General features: G+C 37.8%; 1 protein-coding gene across 1 annotated transcript in view; it reads left to right on the top strand.

The window, feature by feature from the left end:
* The window catches only part of TRPM3 (transient receptor potential cation channel subfamily M member 3), a 286,044-nt gene that overhangs the window by 186,839 nt on the left and 81,493 nt on the right, over positions 1-17,712 (top strand). The window contains exon 8 of the mRNA XM_037374290.1: positions 7,661-7,784. Coding sequence (XP_037230187.1) covers positions 7,661-7,784 — 124 coding nt within the window. The remainder of the gene's footprint in view (positions 1-7,660; positions 7,785-17,712) is intronic.

The raw sequence follows: 17,712 nt of genomic DNA, 5'->3' as shown, positions 1-17,712 counted from the left end.
TGTGTTTCCCCCTGCTTCAGAAAACATCAGCCTGAAATTCAATGATATTTTTAAAAACATGAATGAAACACCAATATTATTTATATTCATAAAAATATTTTACCCAAATACATTAGATTTCAGATACAAATTGGGTAATTTTCCCCCTCTAACCTACTTTTGAATAGTGCTTAGGAATATGAGGACAATACTGAATCATTGGCATGTTGACTGAATTCAGGTACTAGCTTTTTCTTCTGGATGGAAATCTAAGTAGATTATACAAAACAGTGTCTATTAGACTCAAAATTAATGTAGCACATCCAAATCATGTGCTAATTTAATTCTGCAGTCCATTGTGCAATCAGACTATAAAGTCAAAAACCTATTTTAATTCTGGCTGCTGGCTGTAAATCAGAGTCTTCTCCAAGATACAGCCTATCTTTCAACTGCTGGGCACCAGGTAGTTGATCTAAATTATTAAAAATCCGCATAATTCATGGCAGCAACAGACACAGCACTTGCATGTTGGTACTATCATGCTGGTTTTTCAGTGTCTTAAATTCTCACTCACTGCAGACCAGTATGGATTCATTTTCTGCATATATGAATGCATGTATATGTGCACTAAGCACTGCTGTGGGTTTTTACATTTATTTGAAAGTTTGTTTCCAGTGGGAAAAGAACTATGTCTGGAGGTGGAGGACAAAATATGGCTCTCTGCTTGAGTTTTGATCAGTGTCGCTCCAATCCATCCACTCAAAGAGATCCTTAAAGAGTGTTAGACAGTTGCATGTCTGCCCAACAGGTCCTTTTGTATTGGGTTTCACAGAATTGTGATGTGCCTGCATTCCCTCTTCATTATTTATACTTCCCAACTGATTTCACATAACAGAAAAAGGAATTATTTTTTTCTATTAATTACAAAGGTGCAGTGCCCCTTTGCAGTGTCCATGTATGTGTACCCTTGAAAAGACAAGAGACAAGAAGCTTGAATCTGCATTATTTTAAGGACTGATTATGGGCTTTCCCCTTGAAAAGGCAGACATTTCACTCACCTAGGGCAGTCTTTGGGTGCATACTGCAACTCTAAGCAACACTTCACTGAGCTGCAGTGGAATGAGACTGCCAACACAATGCAAGAGAGCTGTGCTTGCCCTGCCTTGCAGGAGGTGCTGCCTGCAACTGTGGGATGTACCAAGAATAGGTCAAAAGGAATTGTGAAGCGTAAGAAGTAAGGATGTTTTTGGAGTTACATCAGTTTTGACGCCTCAGTACCTCATCTCTCTCCTTGAAATTCCAGGGGGAAGGCAAGGCAGATATGCAGTTTTCCCCTGAGCTGAGATTTCAGCATTATGAATATCAGATACACAGAATTAATGCAGGTGGGGGTTTTAAGTTTTCTGTAACTTTAATATCAGGCAGTACGTACTGTCTTGGTCTGAAAAGTCTTGAACAGAGTATTAAGAACGTGCAAGGTGGCTACCTTACACTACAAGCAAATAAAATTCTCAGTTGTACGCTAAGTTCCCAGTACCTTTTACATCTTAATGACAAACAAGCTGTGTACACAGGATAACTTAAATGAGAAGACAGCTTAACTGCAAGCTTTCCCATGTGATGAATTGGAAGAATTATTTGGCTGCTCATCACTGTTGGCCCTAATTTAAAGGTCAGGTTCTCCAGGCTCTGAAGCACTTGATTTCTCATTTACTTAAAAGCTGAAAATGTGTTAAACAGCATTGAGGGGTAAGAACATAAGATCAGTCACAAACACCCAAATTTAGCCTGTATGAATCCCTAAAGTGAATATCCTAGTTGTTAATAACTTTCTTCCATATAAAGCCAAAGTATTTTTGACTGTATAATCAAGGATGCCTACTCATTTCATTGTCTTGTATCAAAGCACAAGCTGGAAGTAAAACAACTGTAAACTGCAACTATTTTTAGGATCATTCAGTAGCTTTTAATCCTCAGAGAGCTAGTTTTTTTAATTAGATGCTGAATTTAAAATGAGAAAAAATAAACACTGGGTTAAAAGTGTGTCATTTCTTAGACAAACATTTCCTTACAGAACAGGAAGTGGTTTGCAATATTTGAGTGAAGTCTCCAAGCTGACTTTATAGTATATTAACTACTCCATCAGTTCTACTTCTGCAAGCATGGGACCCTTATGGAGTTTAGTTCAATGCCATAAAAATTTACTTTTTGCCTAATGTTCACAAGGAGACACAAAACATTATCTATGCTTTAAATAAGCATCCTCATATGAGAATCATTGAAGATTGCCTTTGGATTGATCTGTCTCTGCAACCACTGTGGCATAGTTTTTAGGTTTCATAAATGAAATATATTACTTAAATCTCTTTTTTTTCTAATAGGGAAAATAAAGAGATGCTCCACTTTGAGCAAAAGGAGTCATAATTTAGCCCATATGAACCCCTAAGTGAATATCCTAATTGTTAATAACTCTCATCCATATAAAGCTGAAGTATTGCTAACTGTATAATCGAGGATACCTTCTCATTTCATTGTCTTTTATCAAAGCACAAGCTGGAAGTAAAAGAACCGTAAACTGCAACTATTATATATCGTAGGTACGATATGAGTTTTCTGTATCCCCCATGGTGTCTACAATGTAGTGGGGGATCATGGGTCCTATCACATCTGAATTATTTTGTAAGATCATTCTTACATTACATATTTTGATATAATTACTTTTCTCTTGTAACAAGGTACTTTGCAAATCAAAAGCTGGATAGAAGGCCATTTCTTTGTTGAAATACAATCATCCCTCTTTTGGTGTAGGGACAGCCATTTAATAAACATAGTCATGGAAAAATGGTGTAGAAGAATGACCACCAGTGAAGACCTGCAAATAAAGCTGATTCCTCATAAAAGCACCCAAAAATCATCTTTATTTGAATAAAACAAAGGAATAATTACATTTATTTTCTATATTTTCTCATAACAATGCTATTCAAAATGTGTGAATTTTAAAAAGTATGACAACTTTCAGTCTGTCCCACAGAGTTGCACAACTGTGTCTTATTTGTAATTCCACTGGAAAAAAATATCAGCAGAGCCTCTGGACATGTTTCTTATATATGATATGATTGTCTAAAGTGCAAATCATAATTACAGAGAAAATCCCCTAAGCTTCCCATAAAGGAGGGCAGGGAATAATTTTCACATCACACTGATACTTTAAGGATATATTTTCTGTATCCTGAATAAAAAGAATAATTTAAAAAAAAAGAATTCACAAATGAAAAGTTAGAAACACATTATGTGCAGTTCTTTGAATGGAGAGTTTCATTTAAAGAACTTCAAAGCATTTTGATAACAAGAGGTTTAAAAAATACTATAATGAACATGCATTTTGAAATTGGGTAAGAGCAAAATCTTTATAAATGTCTAGCACATTGTACAACTCCAATATTAAACATCTCTGGAGAAAAAAGACTAAATAATTTAGGGAACTGGCTATATGCCAGATATTTCAAATCCTCTCCAATGTTCACTACAAAATCATATCCCATGAGTTTGAAAGACTGCAGTGTTATTGAGTCGAATGTCTATTATCTCCTCAAATATTAGGCATGACTTAAAATAAAATTTCTTTCTGAGGAGGGACAATGCCAAATTGCTGTCATCTGTCTCTTCTGCATTGGCCAAAGCAATGAAGGGAGTTCTGTCTTGCTGTTTATCTTCTATCATTTCTTGGACAGAAATACAATGTCACTTTATTTACTTCATCAATTCAGTGTCAATCCATCTCTTGCTGGATCCAAGAGATCTTTCTCCCTCTTTTCCTGTGGTAAGTCCATACAGGTCAGTTCTGATAATCTGATGCATTGAAACTAATGCTAACATCTTCTGTAAAAAAAAAAAAAAAAAAAAACGCGCTCTTAGCAACAATTATGAGTAGATTTTTTTTTTCTGAAATTAAAAGTAGATGTCTATAGGTCTACTCTAGATGCTAGCTTTTTGACAGTAGGTATCTAAATTCCACCAGCAATCCAACTCCTCTGGGAAAAAAAATGTTGATTACCTGGACTAGTAGGAAAATGGGCTTACCTTAGGTATTTAGTGAATGAAAGAACAGATTTGAGCTATGTGGGGAATGAAAGAAAAGAACAGGTTAAATTGTTCTTCTGTAAGACGTTTTGTTTAGGCAGGAGCAAGTTATCTGCAGTACTGCTTCTATGGCAGTGGAATTCAGGGAATCATGCCATCAAAGTGCCCCAGACAGGACTTTATTGGTATCTTGCAAAATACTTTTTGAACTGAAGCCTAGCAGAAAGCTGATAAAAATACTATGTTCATCTGACACTATCCAGTTTTCTTAGGATGGGAGTGCGCTGACTTTGAAGGACATCTTAATCATAGAGTTTCAGTCTGGTAAAGTGGGCAGTTTTATGCCTATGGAGCTTTGTGCATATAAGGTTCATAATCCATGACAGTAGCTGCTGAATATACTGTTCCCAGGTTAAAGGCCAAGAATCTCTTGTGTTCTAGGTTAGACCTCTAAGTACAAGACTCAAGAGCCACCTCTTTTCCCCTGAATCTAAAATTAGGAATCTGTGATTTTAAAAAGTGTGTGCTCAAGTTGTATGTGTACTAAATGTGGTTGTCTTTGCATAGTGGATAAATCATCCCTCCATATGCAAGTCCCAGTAGTTTTGCTCACAGTGATCTGTTGCTAGTTTTATGTGCATTGGATTTGGTGTATGCGTCATAAGTTTAGCCTTTAATAGCTTGGCACATTTTGTGTTTTTCCCAGTTGGGTAACACACACACGATATGAAACCTAACGCTTACAGATTCCTAAGGAGTAAATGTGATATAGCCTTGGTATGACTGATTTCAGTTTACACAAAGTTTACTATTATAGTTTCTCTTTCTGATTACAATCACTTCAAGTTCTTTGTCTCACGAAGACATTGAGCAGGCTTGCTGTAGAATTGCAGACCAATGAAATGTTAAAAAAAAAGAAGTAGTAAGGCTAGAAAACTGCATAAATGAAATTATGACAAGAAGTTTCTGAGGGGTGGTACTCAATAAATGTGTACCCCACTAGTTAGGGAGCCACTTCTTGATGCTTCTTTTCTAAAAATCTCAGTCTCTTTCACATGGAGTTTGTTTTATGTGCTGTTTAAACTTATGATATGAGACAGTTTCTGATAGCTGTAATGCAGGAAAGGAAAGTGATGGCTGTTCAGGAAGCCTCAGGACTGAATTCTGCTTTCATTCAATGCTTATGAAAGCAAATTTTTCTGGCTTTCTGTGTGTGTTAACCTGAAAGAGAGCCAATTTCTGAAATTGAATTTCAGGTTTGGATTCTGCACTTTTTTTAAGGAAAACTAAATTATTATGAGAAAACAGGGTGGGTTTCATCCCAGAATCTTTGGAAATATTTTCTGCAGTTCTCTAACCTTAGATTCTTCCAATCCCATGAAATTTTTCATATACTTCATGCACTTTTCAAACTTTTTCATGTACTTCCTTTTCATATATCATTTCCAAAGGAAATAAGAGCTTTATTTAAATCTCATTTTAGATTCTCCAGTTCTCTTCAGGAAACTTGTTCTTAGTGATTAACCCCTTTTTTCTTTGTTAGATTGAAGGATCAAAAATTGCATAGTTCTGAACCGCTTATATTTACAGTGATAGCATCGTTTTGTTAAGAACAGCCTTCCTGATTAAAGCAAATATCCAACTGTTGTTTTTTTTTAAATAGCCTAAATAGGGGGCTTCAGAATTTATATCATATATGACCTACTAATCTGAAACTCAAAGTATTTTAGGGCTTATCAGGGTGTTAGCCTTTCCAAGTTGATTGTCTTTAACATGAGGCAAATCTACTGTTCAACCTTTCTACAGTTCAGTGTTCTGCCATCGTTTCATGTATCCACATGCTTGCAACATCCTTGCTTCTGTACAGGTGTTCAGGTTATTTTTTCTTATAATCCTCACACAGAAAGTCCTCTGCTGTCAGCTGTCATAGTGGCCCACCAAGAGGGCTGGAGGTTTTAATTAATTGTATGTTGTCTTTTTGGGGGGCAAACAGGTCATGCTGCAGAGAAGGAGTGCTTACATAGTGAGTGAGCATTAGCTGCAGTGTTGTTGCCTCTCCAGCATCCCAAGAAAAAAAAACCTCTGGCTGTGCTGCTCCTCGATGAGAAAAGGAACTGCAGAGGTAGACTCCATTCGAGAAGAGTCTGTAATAAAGTAGAACGCAACAGGAGGAGCCAGGCATAGAAAGAACAGTGATCCACAACATGGTCTAAAACCCCATGTAAACTTATTTTAATCCAAACACATTGACTTCTGCCTTACAGGCTTCTTTGTGAAATGGAAGTCTTACTCAACAGGGATATTTACAGTCAAAGTCAAATTTGGGTAGAGAACATATGCATTCCATGTGTCAGGCCTTCTATATTCTCCTATGCACCTCTGTACCTCTTTCCCATTCCCATTCGTTGTCTCTTCTAATGGCATATTTTTTGCAGGTATAAAGACTAGATAGTTAAATCCTATTTGAAATTCAATTGTGTAATGAGTATCCTGCAGTCTCATTTGGGCTTCCTTGCTGCAGAGAAGTACGTGCAACTTTTACCAGTACTACGAAATAAACAGTGGTACGGTCATTGTTCTCCCAGAGCAGCTGCCATAAGCTAACAGTGACTTTTAGATACTGTGCTGCTTCTGATAATTCTTGGCGGTTGCTGCAGGGCTAAATCTTTGTTTATTTTCTGTCATAATATATGAGTCATGAAACCTCTCTGATTTTCATGCCCCCAGATGATCAACAATGACTTAGCCTCCAAAACAGTCAGTTACAATTTTTAAGGGAGAAAACTGCTGTAGTGTAGAAGCTTTAATACATCAAAGGATACATATTCTAAATTAGAGCCCACTATTTTGTAAGACATTAAGAACAACATTTTACGCAGAACAATTCTGAGGAATAGGCTTTTCAGTATCAAGGGATAGGGTTCAAGTACTAATATTCCATGTAATATTACTATCTGTTTGTGCTGTTGGGCCATTTTTTGCAAGTACTATCATTAGCACTGAGGAGGAATATAAAAATGGTTACTCTTTAAAATCCCATAAGATGAGCATGAACAAAAGCAAAATGGTTTCTTCAAGTGGACTCAGGAACAGAGAAATATTTTTTTACATTTTCTTACCTGGTCGTGTGCAGCATTAATAATATGAGTTGAAATATTCAAGCTAAAATCAAAAATACTGACAACACAAGTGCTCCCAGTTTCATAAAATGAGCCATGAGTTGAATTCTGCTAACTCACTGATAGAAAGGGCTCTTCAGTTCAGCTAAAAGTGTTTGTCTCCCTCAAATCCAGGCTGTCAATGTGGTTCTTGTTTTTGTTAGGATATCCCATAGAGCTGATAGTTTGAATGACCTTCTATCATATAATATGTGGGGACTGAAATAAAAAACTTTGGAGAGAAGGGACCCCAACATGATCAATGTGTTTTTCTATTAACAGTGTTTTCCAATTTGCCTCTGATGGTTTCAGCAACTCCTGTCCTTCAGACCTGTCCAAAACAGCCTGCAGTGGTTTGTTGTCTAACTCTTTGGTCCTCGGCTGAAGTTGCAATGTTCCCTTGTATCTGCTTTTCTACTATGTTTTTTCTTTTTGAATTTCAGACTTATCAACGAGTCTTTGAGGGACCAGTTGCTAGTTACCATACAGAAGACTTTCACATACACCCGAACCCAAGCACAGCACCTCTTCATTATCCTCATGGAGTGCATGAAGAAGAAGGAACTGGTATGTTCACACTTTCCTTAGAGGCAAAGAGAGAGCTCAGTGCATTATTTTGCTCAAGTCTGTTGAAAGATTTCACAAATCTGATCACTGTGATCCAGACTCTAAAGAGATATTATATCATGCTGACTTCTGTTTCCTTTAATCTGTATTTTCTCATTTAAAGTTATTAATCTAACAGATCTGTTTTCTATGTAAATTCCTCTAAATTTCCTTTGACAGGAAAAAATCCAGATTTACTGGATTACTTTATTACTTTCCAGTCATCCTCAGGCATATCGTGATTAAAATTCTATCTCATGTAACAGAAAGCCTCAGAAGGAAGCGTAATTGTTTATCTGTCACTGGGATCATATTTTAAAGATGCTGTAGAGTTGCACAAGTATCACTAGGGCTATTACTTTATTATGGAGATGTGTGACAGGAAAAGAAAACAGCTTGTCTCCAAGGCTCCTATTCTGCAGTGGCAAGACTATACCTTTAACACATACTTACACTTTCTTGAAGAACACAAAATCTTTCAACAGTTTCTGGGAGCTCCATGAGGCTGCTTTAGCAGAAGTATTTTTGAAGAAAAATCACATTGTAAAAAACTTGGGATTCAGTTCCGGGGGCGGTATTTCTGATATTATTTTCTGATATTATTTATAGATATAGATATAGATATAGATATCGATATCGATATCGATATAGATATAGATATAGATATAAAATCAGTGATTTCATACTGACTGAAGAGACATACTTAATTTTGTAACTTAAACTTTCTTCTGAGCTTTGTTTCTGGTCCATAATGGAGCTTCCTGGAATTCCAGGCTGACAGTCTGCCACACTTTGTGTAGGGTAACGCTCAAGAGGAAAGATTGGGTTTCATTTTCTGAAACTGAGTTTTTTGTGACTTCAAGCTCTACAGTGCCTTTTCATTTTAGTTGAAAATACAGCATAGAGTACTTAATACCACTGGAGGAGGACAGTGGGGAAATGGTTAGGAAGCGTTAAAAAGGCTGCTTTTCTAGATAGAGCTTTGCAAAACCAAAAGTACTTCTTTACATGATTTAACTTGCCAAAAGCACAGTATTCTGTTCAATAACCAGCAGTTCGTGCATCCATCAAAAAGTGGTCAGCCTTCCTCATGCATAACTAATCATTTATATGTACCACAATCCTCCGGCTTGTACCTTGGACAATGGCAGAGAGGAGAGGATCCCAAGGGTAACTTTTCAGGGAAGACATGACAGCAGCACACAGTTCCACTATGCTGTTGCAATGTAGATGGTTGACAGAACTGGACATACGACAGTCCCTGCTGCCACCTTCTTCCACAATCATAATTCAAACTGTACAGCAACTTGAACACCCTTTAGCTATTCACAATTAGTCAGTGCAAACCATAAGGTATAGACTAGTCATCCCTTCCCTAGCTGAACTACATTAAGATGGAGAGTTCTTTTTTCTTTTTGTCCCCTCTAAATTCTCCTTTGCATTGAAGATTCTCAGAAAAATATGATTGTGCTACAGAAATACTTTTCCTATCCATTAATGTTTGCAAGATGTACCATGACCTCCATGGCACTTGAGATTGCTTTACATGTGTAGTACATATGTGCCTCAGTCTACATTAATGTTGAATTTATTGTCATGTTTCTTATCAATGATTAGCAGGGAGAGCCCATTTCTGTTAATGTAGTAGCAATAATAATAATAGTAATAATTAATAATAGTAATAATTGTGATGATGACAACAACAATATGTATGTATAGGATCTATGTGTGAACCAGAGCTCTGCATGCAACCATAAAAAACCTGCCTAATGATAGAAGACAGAAGAAGGGAATGAGGAAGGGAGCGGGGGAGAGAGAGAGAGCAAAAGAGAGGGAACAAGGGAGGAAGGAAGGGAGGCAGAAGGAAAAGCCTGAAGGCAGGAAAGTAGGAAGAAATGAAGAACAGAAAGTAGAGACAGACACTGAATTATCAAGACTGGAAAAATCTGGAATCCAGAAGGAGCTGTCAGGCTTTGAACAAACTCTGCTAATGCAAAGTTAACTGTAATATTCACATCTTTATTCCAAACACAGTTGTGCATTCCTTACAAGTTTCTTTGCAGACATGTAACCTCTATCACCACTGACATTCTTTACCTACATGCCTTGTGAAAAGCTGTTCTCCATGAGATGGTTTGCCCTAAATTAGGTGTTTTGAATTTGAGTTTGTGCCACTAACCCAACCATATGTAAAGAGGATATATTAAAACAAACGTTTTTCTCTGGTACCTCAGTTGTACTCAGGGTGTTAATTTTAGCAGTGGTATGCTAGAAAGATTTTATGTCTGAGGTGTGGTTGCTAGGCCACTGGTGTCCTTTAAGACTCATAACCTTTTATATGAATTCAAAAGAAAGATGATGGATTTAGATTAGATACTAGGAGGAAATTCTTTACTCTGAGGGTTGTGAGGCACTGGAACAGGTTGCCCAGAGAAGCTGTGGATGCCCCATCCCTGGCAGTGTTGCAGGCCAGGCTGGATAGGGCTTTGAGCAATCAGGTCTAGTGGAATGTGTCCCTGCCCATGGCAGGGGGGTTGTAAATAGATGGTCTTTAAAGGTCCCTTCCAACCCAAACTATTCTGTAATTCTGTGATTCTGTAATGGTAAAGATGGTATTACCTGAGGAGATGGATGACCCTGGAGATATAAGGTGTTCCCAAGAGTGAGTGGTGACCACTGGTTCTACAAAGCCAGATGTTTCATGCTTCCACATGTGTTCCAGCTCTTGTCCTTTCTCAGGTTTGACTTTCTGATTTGGCTGTGCACAAGACAAAACACTGCTTGATGAAGGGGCTACATAATTAGTCTTATCTCCTCTCTCCCTAAAGAAACAAACAGAAGGAAGATGCAAAAGTTTGTCTCAGAGAGCTCAGCAGCAGCCAAATTGATCATGGCTATCTTCCCTAAGTTCACTAAGTGCCTCACTGTCTGACTTTGTGGCTACTGAATTCATAGGGAACAAAGTAGACAGTGCTGGAGAGGCTTGTCGTATTACAGGGTGCTACTACAAAATTAAGTGAAAACAGGGTACAGGCAGGAAGTACTTATAGTAAAGTATGTCAATACGGATGTGGAGAGAGAAAATAAAATGCAAGTTAATCTCTGGGAGGGAGAAAAAAGCTATCTTTGAAATATTTTTTCCTACTCTACCTACTTAGAATTTGTAAAGAGACTGGAATCTCCTTTATAAATTTGACGTGTGATGGCCAGGAAGAAATCATAATAAAAATTACCCTGTTCACAGAACATCGGATATGTCAAGTTCTGACATTTTGGACTTCACCCTTTAAGAATGGTCTCTGAATTGCATGCCCAGGGAGCATCATTATTATGATGTGCAACATTCCATTTATTTGATAAAGTGTAAATTAGTTTGTTGAATAAAATCTGAGTACACAAGCTGGATGATAAAATGCGGCCATAGCAGAGGAGATATCTAAGTCTGTTAGGTTTGCAAGACAGAGCAAATTCCACTTCTCAATTTCATGACTAGTTTTTATTAAATTGTAAACTTAGGTGTGTTGATACAGCAAGCATCAGAGTTTATATTCAGAACTGTATTTGGACCAGTGTGCTTAATGAGGTTTATGGTATAAAAATCTATTTTAAATGAAGTAGACTATACAGGTCATTTTATGTAACTGTAGATTACAAGAGTAGGAGAGTGTTTTGTGCATGATTTATGGAGATTCTCTACTGTTACATTTGCATAGATGTCTTAAAAAATGTTTATGCCATGAAGTTCCTAAAATAGGAGCCTGAAGCTGACCAAAGCTAAGTGGGCAGAAAGCAGCATTGTAAAGTCCAGTCCACACTTTTTTCAAAAAGCACCACAAACATTTTTGTACATGTTCTCATCTCCTGCATGCAGCTCATGAGAAGTTAAAACAGCCCATTTGGTGATACCTTGCCTGCCACTAAAAAACTAAAAAAAAATAATAATAGCGGAAGGTAGGGGGAATTTAAGAAAATAAAGAATTTATTGCTTTGGACATTTGGATTCCATATCAATTAGTCCAAAGTTACAATAAGATGGAATTCCATAATTTAAAAAAAAAAAAAAAAGGAGAATGAGACAGTCTGTGAGGGTGTTTTGGGATCTTCTTTTCTATTGTGATTACCTTGCTGATCTCAGAATACAAAGAGCAGGTGAGGGCACCGCCTGAGGACTCAGTCCAGCAGGGACATTTCCCACTGGAGCCTCAGCTTGAGCCCAGAGTCAAGTGGCAATGAGGAAGGGAATCCCTCAGATCGCAGTCCAGAGGGTTCATTTCCGATAGTCTCTGAAAACACATTGTGTTGTGTTGTAGTTCAGAAGTCTGTTTCCAGCTGTGCAAAGGAGCATTTATTTCTGCCTCAGTAAATAAATTTGCCTTACTACTTTCCCTTAAAGACAGTAATTCTGGTACTTGAGATTCCTGACAAATACAGGCTGCTCCATTCTTTTAGGAGTATTTAATTATTTTGTGGCTTAGACAGCCACGTTGCTGGAGTGCTTTGTTCACAAATCACAACGTAAATTTCTCAGGAGCCAGAATGTGCTTTCCAACAAGCTGTGTGGGTCCATCTGTGGAGTTTCATTGGGCAGGCTCTGGGGAAGGCTATTTCGGTAAGCCAGAAAGGTCCATGTCCCTGAAAACAACCACACTTGTTGTCAGATGTATTTGTGATAAAACTAATGCTTCCAAAATAGTGCTTTGAGAGTGAATAGACCTAACCTTATATCCATTTAATAGAAAAGCCATTTGCCGTAAATCAGGATAGATCCAATTGTAGTACCTTAGTAATCAAAAAATGGCCCATTTACACCAGTAGTAAAAACTGTGTACCACCTCCTGGTTGTTTTCTTATTACTACCATGACCATTCTGTGCTAAAGTTGTTTTCTTGAATAAAGGTTCAGTGACCACATTAAACACTGATAGTGTCATTGCCTACCACTGCATTACAAGAAAGGTTTGCAGAACAAAGTGTATGGAGGGTGAGCCTACATTTGTGTACATCCATCAATTCCTGGAACTCATTTCCACATAGAGGCTACAGACACAATTTGTTTCTTGCTTCAAGAGAAACAACAAAATCCCATCTTTATCTTACGTTAGCAAGTAAAGGATATTTACTTTACTTGCCTCTTCTTTTGTTATTCCTGTACCTCAATGTATGGTCAGTCCACAGTATGCACTGTGTCAAACATAATGGCTCCTTGGGGACAGCGTAAGGCTTACTTCTACTTCGTGCTGCTGCGTGTGTATATATGGTAAAGGGTTATTCCAGATGACTTCATGACTAACTTGCAATTCTGGTGCTGTCAGATTAAACAAAACAGGTGTCATGCTGAAGTAGCTGGGTGCATTGAGCTGAGGTCAGGACAGCCTGCATCATGAAGTTGCTTGCTATTTATTTTTTCTTTCAAACAGATGTGGATCCAAATTGTCCAGAAATGCACAGTTGTGCTGCAAGGCTAACATTTGTACCCCAATATTATCTTACTAATGCAGGGCTTTGACTCAGCTTATTGGTTACTTACCTAAAGTACTGGGAAGCTGTTGAGTGATTTAGCAGTTTATTTTCTATTTGAACTACAAATAAGACCTCTTTGTGGTGGTTTCAGCTTTGTCTGACTGAAGAGGCTGGAGCAAACATGTCCTTGTCTCTGGAAGAGCTTGACTTGATCATATACTGTCTGCAAAAAAGCATTGTCGTTTTCAGCTGGATGTGCAGGGTCAGTGAATTAGTATGCTATTAAACACCATCTGCAGTTGTTTACTAGCATACACGTAGATATGTTCTGAATTAAATATTAGTTAAATCAGACGGACTTCTAAGAATTCACCAGCATGTAGTCACACTATTTCTTTGGGCTTCCCAAAGGTTAAAAGGTTTATTCAGATCCATTTTTTTAAAGAAATTTTTCTTCAAAAACAAATAAATTATTTCAGCTAAGATTTTTTAGTGCTGATGAATTATTTTTTTTTGTAGAGGAGGCAGAAGAGGGTTGGTGACTTCTCAAACAGTAAAAGTCAACCACAGTTCCTGCAGGAGTTTAGTTGCTGTGATCAGCATGTAATTTGACAGTAGAGATCTGGAGCAGGAAAGCATCAAGTAGCCACTGACCTGCTGGTTGCTAAAACAACTTGAGTCTCTCCCTTGGAAACACTATATGAATTTCCATCATAAAGTATGCTGATGCTAATTAGTTCTCTGCATCCAAATGGAGGTGCTAATCCTCTTCAGCAGTGACTATAGCAACACTCCTAATTTTTACGAAGGTTAAATCTGCTGTCCAGTCATTGCAAATCAATAGAATTAGTCTAGCACATAGACCCTACCTCTTTAGGTAAGTGTTAAGATGATGATTACAGGGTAGTTTTAAATTCTGCAAACCTCATTTGATTTCTTTTTGCTAAAGAGATAGAACCGTATTTTCTTTCTTCAGCTGCCAAGAAGTCATATGGAGTTAGCTGGGCTTTGCCATTGACTTCACAGAGAACAAAATCTAATCCTAGGACCAAGTTTTTTATGTCAGTAACTCAGAGAACCAGTTCTACAAGCAAAGCAGTTATATACACCGTAAGGGAAAAGAAAAAAAAAAAGAAAAAAAAAAAGACAAAGGCAGCTGTTGTATTACACTGAAGCCTTGAAAAGCTTTTGATCCTACCGGCTGCTTTTCAGCTGCTGTCAGATGAGGTAGGGCTTCTGCTAACAGAAAGCACAAGTATGTCAGACCAAATGGTGAAGCAAAAATGTGCAATTTAGGTAGTTACTTAGTCCATCCTGAATCTCTGCTGTACCATTGTCAGCACCGGTCTGCAAAGACCAGTATTCCTTCTGTTGGGTACATTCAGTAAGCAGACATTTTCTGGTTTATTTGGTGCATACTGCATGTACAATTATCACAGATGGAGTCGCCTGGTAGATACTAATGCAACATACTACAAATGTCCTCTTCCTGTGTTTTCTGTGATTAAAATTACAGCTACAGGAATTAAATTTAGAGTGTTTCTTTTCCCTCTGAAAATATAAGCCTGTGGAAATATCCATTACCCCATTTACACTATTAACAAGTAATTCAGGGAAATGCACACGGAGTCATTATGCAGCTCTGTCAATTGTCCCAGTAATGGAAGTGAAGGCAAAGCAGTACTGTGTGACACAGCAGCAATATAGACTTAATTTTTGCAATCAGGGAATTGGAAGGGTTCCATGCAGTTTATAAACTCCACAATACTGTTCAGAAACCTTTCTTACTCCCTGCCTCAGTTTTGTCTGGGGAGCTGTAATTTCCTTTGTGTTTCTTAGAAAATATAATTACTCCTTCTGTAGCTGTGGATGGGGCACAGAAACCCATTCATTATGCTATAGTATCTTAGTCTTAAGTCGAGGAGCTCACTGTATGAGTTGCAAGTTCTGTGCAGATACAGCAGTAACTGCAACTTTACTGTCCTATAGAAATATCTTACACTAAGTGAGCTGTCTTTTCCAAATATTACCTACTTAGTCTCACCAGCAAACAAGCTAGGAAACTTATGGTTTGTGGCTATGTTTGCTGCTTGGTTTCTGTGCGTTATCATGACATTGTCAACTTAAATACAGAATAAGCATATGCCTGCATCATCTATAGCAAAGCAACCTGGGCATCCATGTACTGTCAGACTATTTGAAAATACGTTGCAAAGCAAAACTAGAAATTGAAGTTTAAGATGGAGCTAGAATCCCTGATTTTAATACTGTTGCCACTCCACCAACTGACTGTAATTCTAAGGTCAGCATTTTCAGTTCAGATTAGAAGACATATCTTTGCATGTAAATCCTGCAGACAAATATGCTTAAGGCAATGACTTGCAAGACATAATTTTTCAGTATATACAGCAGAGGGAATGACCAAACTGAATTCTTGTTCTTTTAAAGTAACAATATTAGGTCTATTCATCTCAGTGATGAGCTATTTACATCACTCATGGCTTTTTTTATTAATCTTCACCTTGAAAAACAGTTCATTTTTACATTGCTTAGTATCTGTGAGCAAGATACTCACATATGCATTACAGGTTAAATTATCTTACTACCTCATTAAAAGCACAGAATGACATAGCTTTCTTGGCTGTTTTTTACAGAAATTGTCCTACCCAGGACTTAGTTTAACAGGAGAGCAGAGACATTGCATATCGAAGGTTAGGTGCCAAAAGGAGCCTATTTGTTCAAGAGTAAAACTGTCCAAGACTGATTTGCTGCCAGTTCTTAGCTTCCCAGAATGAGCTAATAGGACTTTTGTGGGAGCACCCACCCACATAAAGACCAGAGATAACTGAGACTCTATCTAAAACAAAGCTCAAGTGGTACACACATGGGTCTTCCTCAGAAGGTCAGACACACACATAGATAAGAAGTTGATTGTAACCCCTGCAGTCTGTAGCATGGGTGCTTGCTCATCTGTCAGAAGGGTGCCTGCTGGGAGAACTAGCCATTCGATGGGGTTACATGGCAGCAAACTTCTTTTACAGCATTTTATTAAGGCTTTTCCTTGATGTGTGCTGGAACCCATGCATGGTTCTTACATCATCAGTGTATCAGTGTTTGTGGGTAATAGCTTCTTTGGGACCAGTGCGGTTAATAAACTCCTATATACTAGGTTTCAATTGGTCTTAATTCCTGTGACTTCAGATTCAGCGGTCAGAGCTGAATCATGTCCCTTTATACGTATTTAAGTCATTTTATGTTTTCAGAAGAAAATCTATAAAGGTAGAACCTTGTCAATACCTCCAAGAACCCTCTCTGTAGAAGAGCTGGAGAAAGTGAACTACATCACATTTACTCCACGCTTCTTTCCTGAATGGAGGTGATGGAAGAGCTGGGATTACACCAATGTGTGAATGAAAATGCCTACCTCATCACCCAAAACCATTTCTCTCTCTGTGGCTGTTCTTAACCAGTTCCAACACTGCAAGGCTACATGGAAACATGTCTGTGTTTATCATCACAGTCTGTTGATGTGCACAGACTAGTGATTTAAAGGACAACATCTAAATTCTATTCCCTTGCTTATACGCTTTGTGACTCACAGTTTACATTTACTTGTGTTTCTTCAACTTCAGAATCAGGGACTGGTATTTCACTGCCTGACTACAGTCATGAACGGCCTAAAGTAACAACAGCGTGAAACCTGTTTGTAAAAGGGAAAAGGACTGTTTTCAATATTTTTATTCCCAAAGATTCATTTTGGCCATCTATTCCACTGGAATATATGAGTATTCCATTCCAAAATGTTAACAGTGCTGTAAGGCTTAAAAAGTATGTGCAGATTATGAAATAAAAAGTTTTTTATATGGGATGGAGCTGTGAGGTTTCCATATCCTTTTCTTTTAAGTCATTAAGGGGTTGACACATCCATCTCATTCTGGAACAAAAGTTACCAGTTCCAGGGAAAGCCAAACATTTACAGTAACTTCTGTCAGATGATTTTCTGTGCACCTAGTGGCTCCTCAGCTGCAGAATTGCTGCCTTTCTTATAAGCACTGATTTTTTAGTTTTTTCATTGCTTCTTACCGGACAATGAGTCTGACAAATTATTGGATCAAAGGAAAACGTGAAGTTTTACAGTGCTGCCACAACACAGAAGGAGATGTAAAAATTAAAAACTGTACAACCAACGTTCAGACTTCTCCCCTCATATCTGCTCCCTCTTATTTCCACATTTGGAATTCTCTTTCTTACTCCTCAGAGTAGTAGACCACTTAATTTATGTTTTCCCTAAATATAATTCTCTCTAATCTTTCTCTTCCTGGATATTCTCTTATTTGGCCCTTTCTTCTGCAGTATTATCCATTGACTCACCTGCTCACTTTGATCTTTGTTATGCCTTCACGTCAAGCAGCTTTTCTCCTGAGTTAAAC

Source organism: Falco rusticolus, chromosome Z, assembly GCF_015220075.1.
Source record: "Falco rusticolus isolate bFalRus1 chromosome Z, bFalRus1.pri, whole genome shotgun sequence".
Taxonomy (NCBI): domain Eukaryota; kingdom Metazoa; phylum Chordata; class Aves; order Falconiformes; family Falconidae; genus Falco; species Falco rusticolus.
The sequence above is the reverse complement of the archived record's forward strand: the minus strand, read 5'-3'. Positions and strand labels throughout refer to the sequence as shown.